Here is a 15,172-nt window from a genome sequence, read left to right on the forward strand (position 1 = left end):
AGGGAGGGAGGGAGGGAGGGAGGGAGGGAGGGAGGGAGGGAGGGGGGGAGGGGAGGAGGAAAGGAAGGAGGGAGAGAGGAAGGGAGGGAGGGAGGGAGGAAGGAAGGAAGGAAGGAAGGTTTTTGAATGGCAGCAATGTTTATTTTCATTTCCATGTAGCCTGCAAATTACATGTTGTTTTTGTAAGCGAATCTTGAAGGCATCTTGGCCTTTGAGAAGAGTGTAATCTACCACCTGATAACAATCAGGGGTCAATCGTGGTTCTGTGAACTTCACAGGCGACCTCTCCCACTGAAGCAACAAAGATGGCAATTAAATAAACAGGTTTCGAGCACCTGATTTTTTTCCAGGCCCGACATCCAGAATGGTGAACAATTAATAAGAGGAGGAAAAAGGGATTTCCCATCTCAGCCCCTGTTTACAGGCTCATTCTTGACACAAGCATCCCGTTGATTCGGAGGTTAATGCTCAGCTGTTTCAGGTCTTGATGTTCTGTAGCAGCTGAGCCTCCTCACAACGTTCTGCCTTGCACACTTCACAAGTCAACAGAGAGGTTTAACACTGAGGAACTGGAGAGCTGTTGTTGTGACCCAAATGAATACCACCATCTAATTGATTGGACGTTGATGTCAGTGATTCAATACGTAGCCAAAGATCTTATTTCACGGCAGCGTCTCCACAAAATACATACTGATACAAAGAGGGCAGTCTTTAGCCAATTTAGTCCTGTCCAGTCTAGTAAGTTTACAATTTCTAAATATTTGATGAATATTTACACCAAGAGCTCCCATTACAGTTGGATTATTGTCTTCCTAATTTGTAATTCTTGATATTTTAATATTTTCTTCCATTGGTTGAGGTCAGTTTGATGTCTCCAGTTATTTATTAGAATTAGAATTCTTTATTGGCCAAGTGTGGTTGGACCCACAAGGAATTTGTCTTTGGTGCATAAGCTCTCAGTGTACATACAAGTAATAGTGATAAATCATGATCATAAACAATATAGAAGTACGTTCATCATAAACGATAAAATACAATACTTCATAATGAATCATAATGATTTATGATTTATGACTTAGTGATATTGCCACATCAATGAGGGGTGTAGCATGTTAGAGACCCCACATCCCCACTTCACAGTCTGTTTCAGAAGTATTTCTAACAGGACTACTAGATTCTGCAACAGTTTTGTTCCTTTCCTTTGCGATCGGTCTGGTCAACTCCCAAGATTCGTTTTTCTCGCCATGTATATATATACATCCGAACTAGACTGTGTTGTTTCTCTGGGCCACATATGTGTGTGCATGTGGGTATATGCATAATTGTATTTATTTATTTGTCACGTTTATGCAGTGTATATTGGAGGTGGTTATCCTTTGAGAACTGTATGCAATGAAATCTTATTTTAATGTATGCCGATTAGTGTACATTTAAAGTGACAATAAAGTTATTATTCTAGTCCAGTCTATAGTCTCTGTTCTAATGCCTGCTTTGCATTTCTCTTTGCCCTGAAAAGAATGCTTGAAGATGACCTGAAACTTAGCAGTGATGAAGACGATAATGAACAGGTAAGCTTTTTAAGAAATCCCAGACTTCCAAGCTTTGCTTTTCAGTGCTCCAAATGTAGCTTTCCTGACATCAGCATCTACTACAATAATCCCATATTAAGATTGTTATTTCTGCCAAAATAAATACACTTAAGTTTGCATTTTCCTTCATGGTAGGTCTTCTGGACTCTACGTTATCCAAGAGTCCCTTGGTTATCCTTGCCTTTCTAGGTGACAAACTTCTCCCACTGGTTAATGCTCTGTTCCTCTTACAACTCATCAAAGGGAGCTGTTATGAAATCAGTTCTGGATTTTGCATGGCCCCTTATGTGCAAGATGTGGTCTCAGAGCCAGAGATAGCCAGCCAGACTATTTTTGTGTGGCTTCAGGAGCTCCTTGCAACATAACTGTCAAAACCCAATGGCACCCTTCCATTTTGCATAGGAAAACCCAGAATATCATGCTAAATAGAGGGCATAAGCAGAAATGTCCTACACACATACACTGCAAATCCAGGAAAAGGCAGAAAAATGGTAGACAATCCCATTAGCATTACCAGTTTGCCCTTTTTCATCCTGACTCACCTTCTCAAATTTCCAGCATGTGTTCTCCCGAACCCGTGAAAAGACTTTTTACACTTTGGGAGGTGTCAAAACAGACAAGATGGCAGGGTCAAGGGAGCTTGTAACATGAGCATCTCCACTCCTTCGCCAATTTCAACCTCGCCTCCATGGGTACATTCTGCATTCCGGCCACCCCCTCCATAAGTTTGCAAAGCTGATTTATGAAAAATTAAATACTTGGAAAGTGAACAACACTTCAGCAGCAATCGGATGGATACTTTCACGTGTGTTAAGTTCACGATGTGTCCCTTCTACTCAACTTGGGGACCTTAGCACATCTGGTGGACGCTGCGTTGATGTTGTATCAACGCAGCCAGTACCTTTCTTAGGTCCATCTCCCATGGGGCAAAAACACTGCCTTGCAACATTCTTTTGCGGGAATAACTCAACCCGTGTCTTGCACATTTTATTGGCTGGGTTAAGAAGTTGTTGTTTTTTCCCCCAGTTAAGTGTAGCAAAATCCAGTGTTTTAAGCAATAAAGGCTTCCCATATTTTCCTTCCTTCTCCCCACTTCTTTGTTCTGCTTTCTGCTTAAGAAACAGCCCTCTTAACCTTTGAAATGTCTGTGCTTAATTTAAAGCACATTGCTGGATGGTGATGTCTGTTGGACCACAGAAACTTCGATACCCCTCACTTGGTTCACTTCATTGTTTTCTGCATATTTGGCAGAATGGAGGGTGGGAGTGAATTTTTTTTTTTTTAAAAAAAAAGTCACTGCTCCTCTTCTCTCTCCCTCCATTTTGATTACATGATCCTCTTTTACACATGTGGCTATCAGATCATATTACATTAAACCTCCTGCATATTAGCCATCTACTTGGGGTGGTTATTTATCGTTCCTCTGTTTGTGTTGGACAATTGCAAACAAACAAACAAGCAAAACAAGAATTATTTAAACACCGGGAGGCTTTGAAAATGGGAGGTTAAGTGCTGCTTCTCTTTAAATTCTTAGAGGAGGGAATCTCTGCAGCCAACAATTGTGTGTATGTGTGTGTATGTGTGTGTGTGTTTAATCCTGCTTAAAAGTTAGCTCTTTGGCAATTAAGACCATCCTTCTTTGAAAAAGAAAACCGTCTAAATTTCTCCTTTCAATAACATATCCTTTCCTGTTTAGCTACCTCTTCACTCCTATTTAGCTCCTCTCTCTCTCTCTCTCTCTCTCTCAAAAAAAAAAAAAGCTGTTTACCTTCCAGACAACAGACACACACGACCCATTTATTGTGTTATCAGTAGAAGCGCTAAGAAGCCATTTCTCAGTTGTGACATCAATAGTGAACACACAAGGAGAACAAGGTCAGCTCCTTAAGGCAATAGCGGGCAAATCAGATGGATGAGGGTGAAACCAACTATCAATAACTTTGATAGAGGATTTGAATGCAGAGCTGTTTACTTGCAATTGAGCTTCATTGAAGTCTTAAGGATAATGATGTCGTTGCTGTAAATAGAATAAATTCTTTTTAAAAGGGAAGGACCTTTTTTTCCCTTCCGAAATGAGGCTTTGCTAGCAAGGGACTGAATTGTCTGAAGAAATGTGTTGATTGGCTCCCAGAAATTCTTTCTGAGCATGGCAAAGTTCAGCCTGGAAATTTGGGGGGAGGCAAAAGTTTACAAACCTTGTGGTTTTCCTAAAAACCAGAATTAGCTGAATTTAAGACCCAGAGGTTTAGATTCCCCACGTAGACCACAGCTATGGTTGTCCAATCTCTTCTTAAAAGCCTGCAGTGTTGGAACACCCAACACAAGGTCTCTCCTTCATTAGTTTCCATCCGTTGCTTCTTGTCCTGCCCTCAGGTGCTTTGGAGAATAGCTTGACTCCCTCTTCTTTGTGGCAACCCCTGAGATAAATATGCAATTGCCTTTAAATAAAAAATAAAAAATAAAACCAGAAACAAAACAAAAAGTCCCTATCCCTTCATATGAATGTTATAACCAAAGCTTTTTATGTCGATAACAGCCAGCAAAGCTCTCTCTCTTCATCTCTCACTCAGCAATGTCACTTTTTCTCCCCTTTATTCACTGGAGAATTCTCCATTGATTGAGAGAAAGAAAGAGAGGCAGGACTGCTCTGAATTCCCCAGAGAAGTTCAATAAAGTAGACCTTGATCATAAAGGAGAATCTAAGGGCAACTAGTGAGAGTCAACTCTAGAGCGCCAGAGTTTGCTGATAACAGAAGATGATTTTAACTCGTGGCTCTTTTTTCTGGCCAGCAGTATAACAGACGCACAAACACAGCTGCCAAACGCCAGGGTCTTCAGAAATATGTTCCCACTAGGGTTGTTCCCTTATAATCTTCAGATGAGCTTATCTACTCCTTCTTTGAAAAGGTTTCACATTAGAACCAGGAGTCGGGATAAGCTATGCTTCATCTTGAGAAGCCGACAGAAATGGCACAAAATATCAGCCAAAGAAAGAATCCGCAGAGGTCAGGCTTGGAAGCTGAGAGTGGAGGGCCAGAAGAAGACTTGGGATGGGTGAAGCAGTTAATCATCATCCAGGCTTCAGGAGCTTTGATGGGAAAGGGGTCAACCAGGATTGGAACCAAGAACTCATTCATCGAAGCAATATTGCCCCTCTATCTGAACATTAGTGACAATGACTTCTCAAAGATGTATGATTTGGGGGTTATGGGTGACCGTAAGCAGGGATTTTAGTTACTCTGGAACAAGGAGAGTGGCTAGTGGTCCTAAATATCTCCAACTTGAAAAGTCTGTAAATACGCTCATCCTTTGCTAAAATTAGACATTGTAAAAACCAGTAGATTATCCCCGTATAGAATTCTTTGTTCCTATTTAGCAGGCGGAACATAAAGGTTTCCGTTTAGGATATTTGGAAGATGCCAAGTCCAGTAAGGACACACATTAACCAGATTAACCAAAAGAAGGCTGAAATAGAGGCACCAAGGCAATCCCTACATTCCAATGACTAGCTACAATATCTATCTGTCTGTCTGTCCGTCCGTCTGTCTAGCTATCTAGCTATCTAGCTATCTATCTATCTATCTTTCTATCTATCTACAGTGTAGATAGATAGATAGATAGATAGATAGATAGATAGATAGATAGATAGATAGATAGATAGATAGATAGATAGATAGATAGATAGATAGATAGATAGATAGATAGATAGATAGATAGGTCTGTCTGTCTGTCTGTCTGTCTGTCTGTCTGTCTGTCTGTCTGTCTGTCTAGCTATCTAACTAGCTAGCTAGCTATCAGTCATCTAGCTATATCTATCATCTAGCTGTCTTTATCTCTATCTTTATCTCTATGAAAGAGGCTTCAAATGAGATCCTTTGGGGACGCAAGGCTAAGGGCCTCCATCTGGTGGCACAGTCTTAGCAGTGCTAAGGAAGGTCTGCCTTTCACTCCCCCCCCCCCCCCCCCCCCCCCCCCCCAGTTTTCTGCAGAGGCAGACTCTTGTTTCCCTCTCAGCCCTTCCTGCAATCTTTGTGGACAGCCTGGGTGCTCTCTGTTAACAAAGCCAGAGACGAATAGGAAACACTCAGAAACACTGATGAGAAGCACGTCGCCCAGGTGGAAAATTTGGATTCCGAACGTTTTGCAGAAGATGCCATTAAAGAGAGTCTCTCCTCTCCTCTCCTCTCCTCTCCTCTCTCTCTCTCTCTCTCTCTCTGTATATATATGCATGAAAGGCATCAACATGGAAATCTCCAGCCGCTTAAACAGTTTGATAGAGTCTCGCCTTTGCGCCATCCGTGCCCCCAGCGGTGTTGCTTAGCAACATTTTAATTCAAGAAGAATGGAAGGAGATGAAAATCCCTGTACAGAGAAACAGAAATAAGAAGGCCGCTGACAGATGATCCGAGTTGTTTCTTCTAATATACTGTGAAGATCACCAGGTCTTTTCATGAATGATAAATGGACTGTATACAGATCAATGGATCCCAGCAATAATAATAATAATGTTTTATTTTAAATAATAAAAAAAAAAACCAAAGCTGAAACCAGGTTCGATAACTAAAGCAGCGCGGAAAGCCCTGGATTGTTCGTCATTTAGAAAATTCGGAGTGTGGTTTTCTTAGAAGGGTTTAACAGGAAGAAACTGATCTGAATATTTGGCCATCCTGTGCCCTTTTTTTAATCTGCCGGCTAATAAAAACAGCCTGGGGGTGGGGTGGGGGGGAAGCTGTCCTGCTCTCCTGATATTTATAGTTTTCCTGATCTTGTTTAAGGCCAACAAGAGTGAAGTTAATATTAATTTCATTGCTGTGGAAATTGCAAACCAAGTGAATTGGTTTGGATCAGCATGTTGCCCTTTGCGGATCTAACAGAACAATCAAAAAAATCCTTTTGCATCCAATTCTCCTTGGATTCAGACTTATTCATATAAATCATTTATATATATACATATATACACACACAATCATATCTCTATATACACACACACACATACACACACACACACATATATATATACATACATACTACAAAAACAAATAAAAACGAACACCAGGATAAAATTTAAACTAAAAACGTTTAATCCAATGCCAAGCTTTTGTCGGTCAGCACTACCGACATCATCAGGGCTTAAAACAGGTCGATGGGAGTCTCTTTTTTATAGCACTGGCCAGTTTTTGCGCACGACTCCTGGACCTCGTCATCGGTCCATCCATCCATATACATATTTCTTCCTTTCTTTCTTCCTACGTACCTACCTACCTATCTACATACATGCATATATATACTATATACACATATATCGTATATCGTATATGCATATATATATACAAACTGTATATACATGTATATGTATCTGTATGTGTGTGTGTGTGTGTGTATGGATAAATAGAGAGATGAGAGAGAGAGAAGGAAGGAAGGAAGATTAACTAGACAGACAGACAGACAGACAGACAGACAGACAGACAGATAGATACAGCTTAATGAAATAGATACTGTTTCTTCTATTAAGCCTTGAATTCAGCTTAATTGATGGCTGGATCCATCACTAGGATGATTTCCTGTTCTCTGAAATAGATGGTCCCTTTTACCACCTACCACTTTCCAAAAGGTTACTCTTGCTAAGGTTTGCTAACTGTTCTCTCACTTTTCCTTCTTTCTTTTTTTTCTTCTTTTTTTTTTAATTCATAGACCGCAGAGAAGACAAAACCTCGAAACATTCCTGCAAAGTAAGTGATTTTTTTAAAACTCATTGACAAAGGAGAAGCAGGGTGGAAATCAAGTTTATCAAATTTCAGGCAAAGAGAGCCAATCAAAATCCCACAGCCAGGCACGGATGACTTGATGGGCATCTTAGGCTATTCTGTGGTTGTTGCAATAAAAAGAGTGGCGATGGCTGGTAAAAACACTTGTCAACAAGAATAACCCTAGTTTATGACTCTCACGTGGATGGCATGCCCCAATCTTGCCTGGTTTGCATAAATTAATATGTGGCACCCACGGATATCAATGATATTAGATGGGATACCTGTGATTAGCTGCTGAATAACAGTAATAAACATGCACATCTGCCTATCCCAGGCCCTTGGAAAGGACTCGATAAGTAGACAGAGGTGCCAAATCCAGTATAAACATCTGGTTGATTGTGCAACTGAACTGATTGTGCAATTAGGTTGTAGGGAGTCCTAGAAGAAGAGCTAGGAAACTGCTATGCACACGTTTAAAAGCATTCCTTGCTGTGCTCTATTTCTAAAATTTGGGAGCGGTGATTGATTGATTGATTGATTGATTGATTGATTGATTGATTGATTATGTGCCATCAAATTGGTGTTGGCTCTTAGTGATTGCACAAGTAGATTTTCTCCAGGACAATTTGTCCCCAATGAGTTCTTCCTATCGCTACTGTAATTGAGTCAATCCATTTTGATGTTGGTCATCCTCTTCTCTTCTGTTTTCCCAACATTATAAACGTCTCCAGAGAGTTTGGTGTGACAATTTGACCCTTGTCATTTGTGTCTCAAATGATATTCTTGGAAGTAAGGCCCAGACTTCCATGGAGATTGTCCTACCTTCAGTATAGAGTAGGAACAGAATAGAATAGAATGGAATGGAATGGAATGGAATAGAATAGAAAAGAATAGAATAGAATAGAATAGAATAGAATAGAATAGAATAGAATAGAATAGAATAGAATAGAATAGAATGTAGAGTAGAGGAATAGAATGGAATATAATAGAATGTAGAGTAGAGGAATAGAATAGAATAGAATAGAATAGAATAGAATAGAATAGAATAGAATAGAATAGAATAGAATAGAATAGAATAGAATAGAATGTAGAGTAGAGTAGAGGAATGGAATGGAATGGAATGGAATGGAATGGAATGGAATGGAATAGAATAGAATAGAATAGAATAGAATAGAATAGAATAGAATAGAATAGAATAGAATAGAATAGAATAGAATAGAATGTAGAGTAGAGGAATGGAATGGAATGGAATGGAATGGAATGGAATGGAATAGAATAGAATAGAATAGAATAGAATAGAATAGAATAGAATAGAATAGAATAGAATAGAATGTAGAGTAGAGGAATAGAATAGAATAGAATAGAATAGAATAGAATAGAATAGAATAGAATAGAATAGAATAGAATAGAATAGAATAGAATACTTTATTGGCCAACTGTGTTTGGACATACAAGGAATTTGTCTCTACTACATAAGCTCTCAGTGTACATATAATCATACCAATAAGAGAAGGTAGTAGAAAAGATGACAAGGATAATAGTAATTTAAGTTGGAAAAGCTCCGTCTGAAATCTTGACTTCCTGGTTTCCCCCCCCCCCCCCNTTGCAAACCAAGTGAATTGGTTTGGATCAGCATGTTGCCCTTTGCGGATCTAACAGAACAATCAAAAAAATCCTTTTGCATCCAATTCTCCTTGGATTCAGACTTATTCATATAAATCATTTATATATATACATATATACACACACAATCATATCTCTATATACACACACACACATACACACACACACACATATATATACATACATACTACAAAAACAAATAAAAACGAACACCAGGATAAAATTTAAACTAAAAACGTTTAATCCAATGCCAAGCTTTTGTCGGTCAGCACTACCGACATCATCAGGGCTTAAAACAGGTCGATGGGAGTCTCTTTTTTATAGCACTGGCCAGTTTTTGCGCACGACTCCTGGACCTCGTCATCGGTCCATCCATACATATACATATATATATACACATTTCTTCCTTTCTTCCTACGTACCTACCTATCTACATACATGCATATATATACTATATACACATATATCGTATATCGTATATGCATATATATATACAAACTGTATATACATGTATATGTATCTGTATGTGTGTGTGTGTATGGATAAATAGAGAGATGAGAGAGAGAGAAGGAAGGAAGGAAGATTAACTAGACAGACAGACAGACAGACAGACAGACAGACAGACAGACAGACAGACAGACAGACAGATAGATAGATACAGCTTAATGAAATAGATACTGTTTCTTCTATTAAGCCTTGAATTCAGCTTAATTGATGGCTGGATCCATCACTAGGATGATTTCCTGTTCTCTGAAATAGATGGTCTCTTTTACCACCTACCACTTTCCAAAAGGTTACTCTTGCTAAGGTTTGCTAACTGTTCTCTCACTTTTCCTTCTTTCTTTTTTTTCTTCTTCTTTTTTTTTTAATTCATAGACCGCAGAGAAGACAAAACCTCGAAACATTCCTGCAAAGTAAGTGATTTTTTTAAAACTCATTGACAAAGGAGAAGCAGGGTGGAAATCAAGTTTATCAAATTTCAGGCAAAGAGAGCCAATCAAAATCTCACAGCCAGGCACGGATGACTTGATGGACATCTTAGGCTATTCTGTGGTTGTTGCAATAAAAAGAGTGGCGATGGCTGGTAAAAACACTTGTCAACAAGAATAACCCTAGTTTATGACTCTCACGTGGATGGCATGCCCCAATCTTGCCTGGTTTGCATAAATTAATATGTGGCACCCACGGATATCAATGATATTAGATGGGATACCTGTGATTAGCTGCAGAATAACAGTAATAAACATGCACATCTGCCTATCCCAGGCCCTTGGAAAGGACTCGATAAGTAGACAGAAGTGCCAAATCCAGTATAAACATCTGGTTGATTGTGCAACTGAACTGATTGTGCAATTAGGTTGTAGGGAGTCCTAGAAGAAGAGCTAGGAAACTGCTATGCACACGTTTAAAAGCATTCCTTGCTGTGCTCTATTTCTAAAATTTGGGAGCGGTGATTGATTGATTGATTGATTGATTGATTGATTATGTGCCATCAAATTGGTGTTGGCTCTTAGTGATTGCACAAGTAGATTTTCTCCAGGACAATTTTTCCCCAATGAGTTCTTCCTATCGCTACTGTAATTGAGTCAATCCATTTTGATGTTGGTCATCCTCTTCTCTTCTGTTTTCCCAACATTATAAACATCTCCAGAGAGTTTGGTGTGACAATTTGACCCTTGTCATTTGTGTCTCAAATGATATTCTTGGAAGTAAGGCCCAGACTTCCATGGAGATTGTCCTACCTTCAGTATAGAGTAGAGTAGGAATAGAATAGAATAGAATAGAATAGAATAGAATAGAATAGAATAGAATAGAATAGAATAGAATAGAATAGAATGTAGAGTAGAGGAATAGAATAGAATAGAATAGAATAGAATAGAATAGAATAGAATAGAATAGAATAGAATAGAATAGAATAGAATAGAATAGAATGTAGAGTAGAGGAATAGAATAGAATAGAATAGAATAGAATAGAATAGAATAGAATAGAATAGAATAGAATAGAATAGAATAGAATGTAGAGTAGAGGAATAGAATGGAATAGAATAGAATAGAATAGAATAGAATAGAATAGAATAGAATAGAAANAGAGATGAGATGTAATACATATACATGCACATGGCATTTATGTAGATGTTCTCTCATTTGCCTCCTCCTTCGTTGCTTCCTTCCACTCCTGGGGTCAATTAATGTGAAAGAAAGAGAAGAAGTCGCTAAATGTTTCAGCAGATAATAGCACTGCAAGGTTAATTTTCCTTCATGCAGCATTTCCAGCGGCTGAATTGCCTCTTATCCTCCCGCCAGGATTGCTCCTATTCTAGCAATAATTGAGGCTGATTTTATTGGAAAATCACCTCTGGATGCGAATATACTCTGGAGGAAACCCTGTATGGGTACAGATAGGCTGATTGGTGCCAGGGCCACATTAGGCTGGCCAGCCCGGCTTCAGTTCCCAATCTGTCTGTGCATTCATGCAACAAATTCATTAGCTACCATTCTGGCTGGGTAGAAGAGCATATTTGGAATATTTGCTTTCAAATTGTTTTTATAGCCTCCCCCCAATTTGTCAGATGGAAAAAAAATTAAAAAGTGCAATTGCCTTTAGTAACCTGACAATAGAGGTACACGTCTCTGTGTGTACACCGTCTGGTGAGTGAGGATATGATAGGTAAGGAGAAGAGAGGGAAGGGAAGGGAAGGGAAGGGAAGGGAAGGGAAGGGAAGGAGGTAGCTAGTGATCTTTGCAACACTAATTCTTCTTCCTAGGGAAATTCTCAGTTGCAGGTCTAACTCTCCTGTTGAGGCAGGTGCTTCAGGTAACAGAGAGATAGCCATTACAGCATTCCTGTAAATTATGCAACCATCTCTCTTCAAGTACAATGGAAGAGAACCAGGGTTTGATTCACATAGAACAGCTGGGTATGGCATTGAAAGAGCACTCAGGGACCTTACATTAATAAAAGTATTGGCCTGTCAAAGTAGTGGCAGTAAAATCCAAGAAAACATCTCTAGCAACTTGGAATCTCGTGTGAGAGAAGAACAAGCTGAGCTGGAAGGCAGGGTTAAATGTGTCATCAGTCTAGAATCCTTGTGTTGCCACAAGAGACCCAATCCAGCTTGCCTTGAATTCCGTTGAGCCTTTTCCAGCTCTAATTTAGCACGGACTTTTAGTAGACTAGATTCTGGTGTCTAGGTAACAAAAATAAACTCTTCTGTGCTTTGAGCTCAATGAATGCTATTGGACGCTTGTGCCTGACATCTCAGCAACTTCCCACAAATCCTACACAAATTCTCCAATTTTATCCTGGAGGAAATCTCGCCAGGCGATAAGTGGCTGGGTTGCATGAGACCCATCTGAAACAACAGCAATAAAAGCAGGGGTGACTTCATGACATGTTCCTGGCTAAGAACCAAGATCAGGGGGATCCTGCAGGTGACCCACTCACGTCCTCACGAACAGGACATTTTCTCCCTTTGAATTTTGCAAGAGGAACCCATTCTTCTGCTAATTGGATTAATCTCCCAGTGAAAGAATAAGGAGGTGAATATTTTTTTTTCCTTGGCAGACTGAACCAGCTTCAATAATATTCCGGTTTCTTTTTAACAAGGAAAATATAAAGTTCTTCTCAGGTCGTAGCAATCCACGTAATTCTCCCCAGCTCGGAAAAGAGTGTTAGCAAGCTTGTTCTTAGGGGCTTCCAAATGCTGCTCTTTAGCAACTGTGGCAGGTGGTGCCGTTTTCCTGTTGGCCTCCCCTCTTACATTTAATGTCTTGGCACTTGGCTACAATTTTGTGATTTTTTTTCTTTTTTATGCGGCTCTCTCAATTATACAGCCATCATAAGTTTTGCCAACATAGAGCACAGATCGATTTGTGTTCATTAGAGCACAAAATTAAAATTTCATTGCAGGAACTATAAACAAGTTGGCTGAAGGAAGTCAAAATACTTTTTTCAAAATAAAAATCTTGGATTAGCTGTCACTGGCAAGTTTTCACTTTGCTCTCTGCCACTGCTTTTTTTTTTTTTAACTATCCCAGTGAGCTTGCTTGCTTTTTTTAAAATTTTCCTTAATACTTGGGTGAGTTGTTGACCTAGGGGCAGAAGGCTTCATCTTAATCCCATGAACTTTCTTTCAACCAGGGACGTAAGTAAAGTGATTTGCCCCCCAAACAGCTTCTCAGATGGGGGGCAGTAATAAGGAGCTGAGGTGCCACCCAACGTTCCAAGCATTGAGGATGGGTGGGAGATAAAGAGAAGGAGTCATATGGCCTTCAACCTAAAGATCTCAGAAATAGCATAGGATTTCCTGCTTGAACAGAGGTGGGACTAGAACAGAAGCCCCCAACCCCCAGGCCGTGGACCGGCACCAGTACACAGCCTGCCAGAAACTGGTCCGCACAAATGAGCGAAGCTCCATCCATGGGATCCAGGCCAGGCCCCCTCCGGTCCACGGAAAAATACTCTCTCCACGGAACCGTTCCCTGGTGCCCCAAAGGTTGGGGGCCACTGGACTAGAAGACCTCCAAGGTCCCTTCCAACTGTGTTATTCTGTTAAGAAGGAAATAGCGAGCTATTGGGGACTTGTGTTGAAGAAATGGGGCAAGAAATTAGATAATGGAGAGCTTCTGTGGGACCAATGGTCCCTCCCTTGCCTTTATATGTGTGCTCAGTAAGTATCATTGGACTGGGACTCATCAAGAGCTGCTGGATTTTATTGACCAGGAGAATCAGTACCATCCATCATAAGAAACCCCAAGATGTGTAATTCAATAGATTATTAAGGACTGTTCGTTCCCCATTTTCGCTGTAAGTCAACCCAACCTGATCATGTCTCTTTCTGTCTCTCATCCAGTTAGATATTTTACCAACCAATTCCAATCATAAATGATTGGGTAGCTGAGAAAGATTGTCCCAACAGGATACCATCATGGGCCATCTTCTAAACAGAAGAAAGCCGATCTTATAAGTTATTCAAAGCTGTAAATATTGGCAGTATGTTTTTCTCTTCCTAAATGTGAAGGTTGTTGTTTTTTTAAAAAAAAATCTTCCATTGCATCTTAGCTACGGTATTCTGAAGGGCTGAGAAAGAAGCAAAATCTGACTGCTTATGTTCAAGATTTGTGCTGTGAGCACTTTTGTAAACATTTGCTACTTCAGCTCTCTTCCAAGCCTGTAATTTAAACATCAGCTGGCATAAATTAACAAGATGAAAAATTTAAATATGCACCTAAAAGTGACTCTCAAAGGAAAATAAGCAGATGAATACACGCTGTGATAAATGAGCGGAATGGATAAAATATCAACATGCGTGTCTCCACACCGGTTATGTATAGAGCAAGGAAGGGGCAACAGATGCCCTGTAAAGCTGCACTTCAGAAAAGACAGTTATTTGGGGAGGTGGTGGTGGTGGGGGGATAATTTGGAAGGCGTTTACCTGGACAGAGAAAATTGGTATATCCAAGCACAGTTCCACCAACAAATGAGAGAGCTGCTCAAGTCAGAATAACGGAATAACAGAGTTGGAATTCCCGTGGCAAAGAGAGTCTGGATGAAAAGGAATTAGGTCTCTAGGAGTTTGACAACTAAGTAAGAAACTGGGCACATTTGATTTCCTGCTTCTGGATACATTAACTGAGGTAGATATCCAGCAAAATAAAACAATAGAACGAAAGCTAACAGGGACATTGGGCCAATTCTGGAAATCGTATCTATGACTAACAGAATAACAGAGTTGGAAGGGACCTTGGAGGTCTTCTAGTCCAACCCCCTGCTCAAGTAGGAAACCCTATAACTCTATATTTCAGGTAAATGGTTGTCCAATCTCTTCTTGAAAACCTCCAGTGATGGAGCACCTACAATTTCTTGAGGCAAGAAATTCCACTGGTTAATTGTTCTCCCTGTCGGGAAGTTCCTCCTTAGTTCTAGGTTGCTTCTCACCGTGGTTAGTTTCCATCCATTGTTTCTTGTTTTGCCTTCTGGGGCCTTGCAGAATAGATTGTCCCCTTCCTCTTCTTTGTGGCAACCTCTTAGATATCGGAACAGTGCTATCACGTCACCCCTAGTCCTTCTTTTCATTAAATTAGACATCCAGTCCATCCAGAGTTAATGTCCTCCTTTGTAAGGTGGAAATCTTAACAAATGCCAACTGAAGGAAAAGAGGCATTTATTTATTCTGAAGGAGGATGTCCATTAATCTCTTGCAAAAAAAAAAA

General features: G+C 39.9%; 1 protein-coding gene across 1 annotated transcript in view; it reads left to right on the forward strand.

Moving 5' to 3' along the window:
* Positions 1–15,172, forward strand: part of AFF2 (AF4/FMR2 family member 2) — a 263,663-nt gene that overhangs the window by 209,301 nt on the left and 39,190 nt on the right. Inside the window, exons 7-8 of the mRNA XM_015820688.1 lie at positions 1,517–1,568; positions 4,966–5,017. Of these exons, the coding sequence (XP_015676174.1) occupies positions 1,517–1,568; positions 4,966–5,017 (104 nt within the window). The remainder of the gene's footprint in view (positions 1–1,516; positions 1,569–4,965; positions 5,018–15,172) is intronic.

Source organism: Protobothrops mucrosquamatus, unplaced genomic scaffold (assembly GCF_001527695.2).
Source record: "Protobothrops mucrosquamatus isolate PMUCROS unplaced genomic scaffold, P.Mucros_1.0 scaffold1161, whole genome shotgun sequence".
In the NCBI taxonomy this organism is placed as follows: Eukaryota; Metazoa; Chordata; class Lepidosauria; order Squamata; family Viperidae; genus Protobothrops; species Protobothrops mucrosquamatus.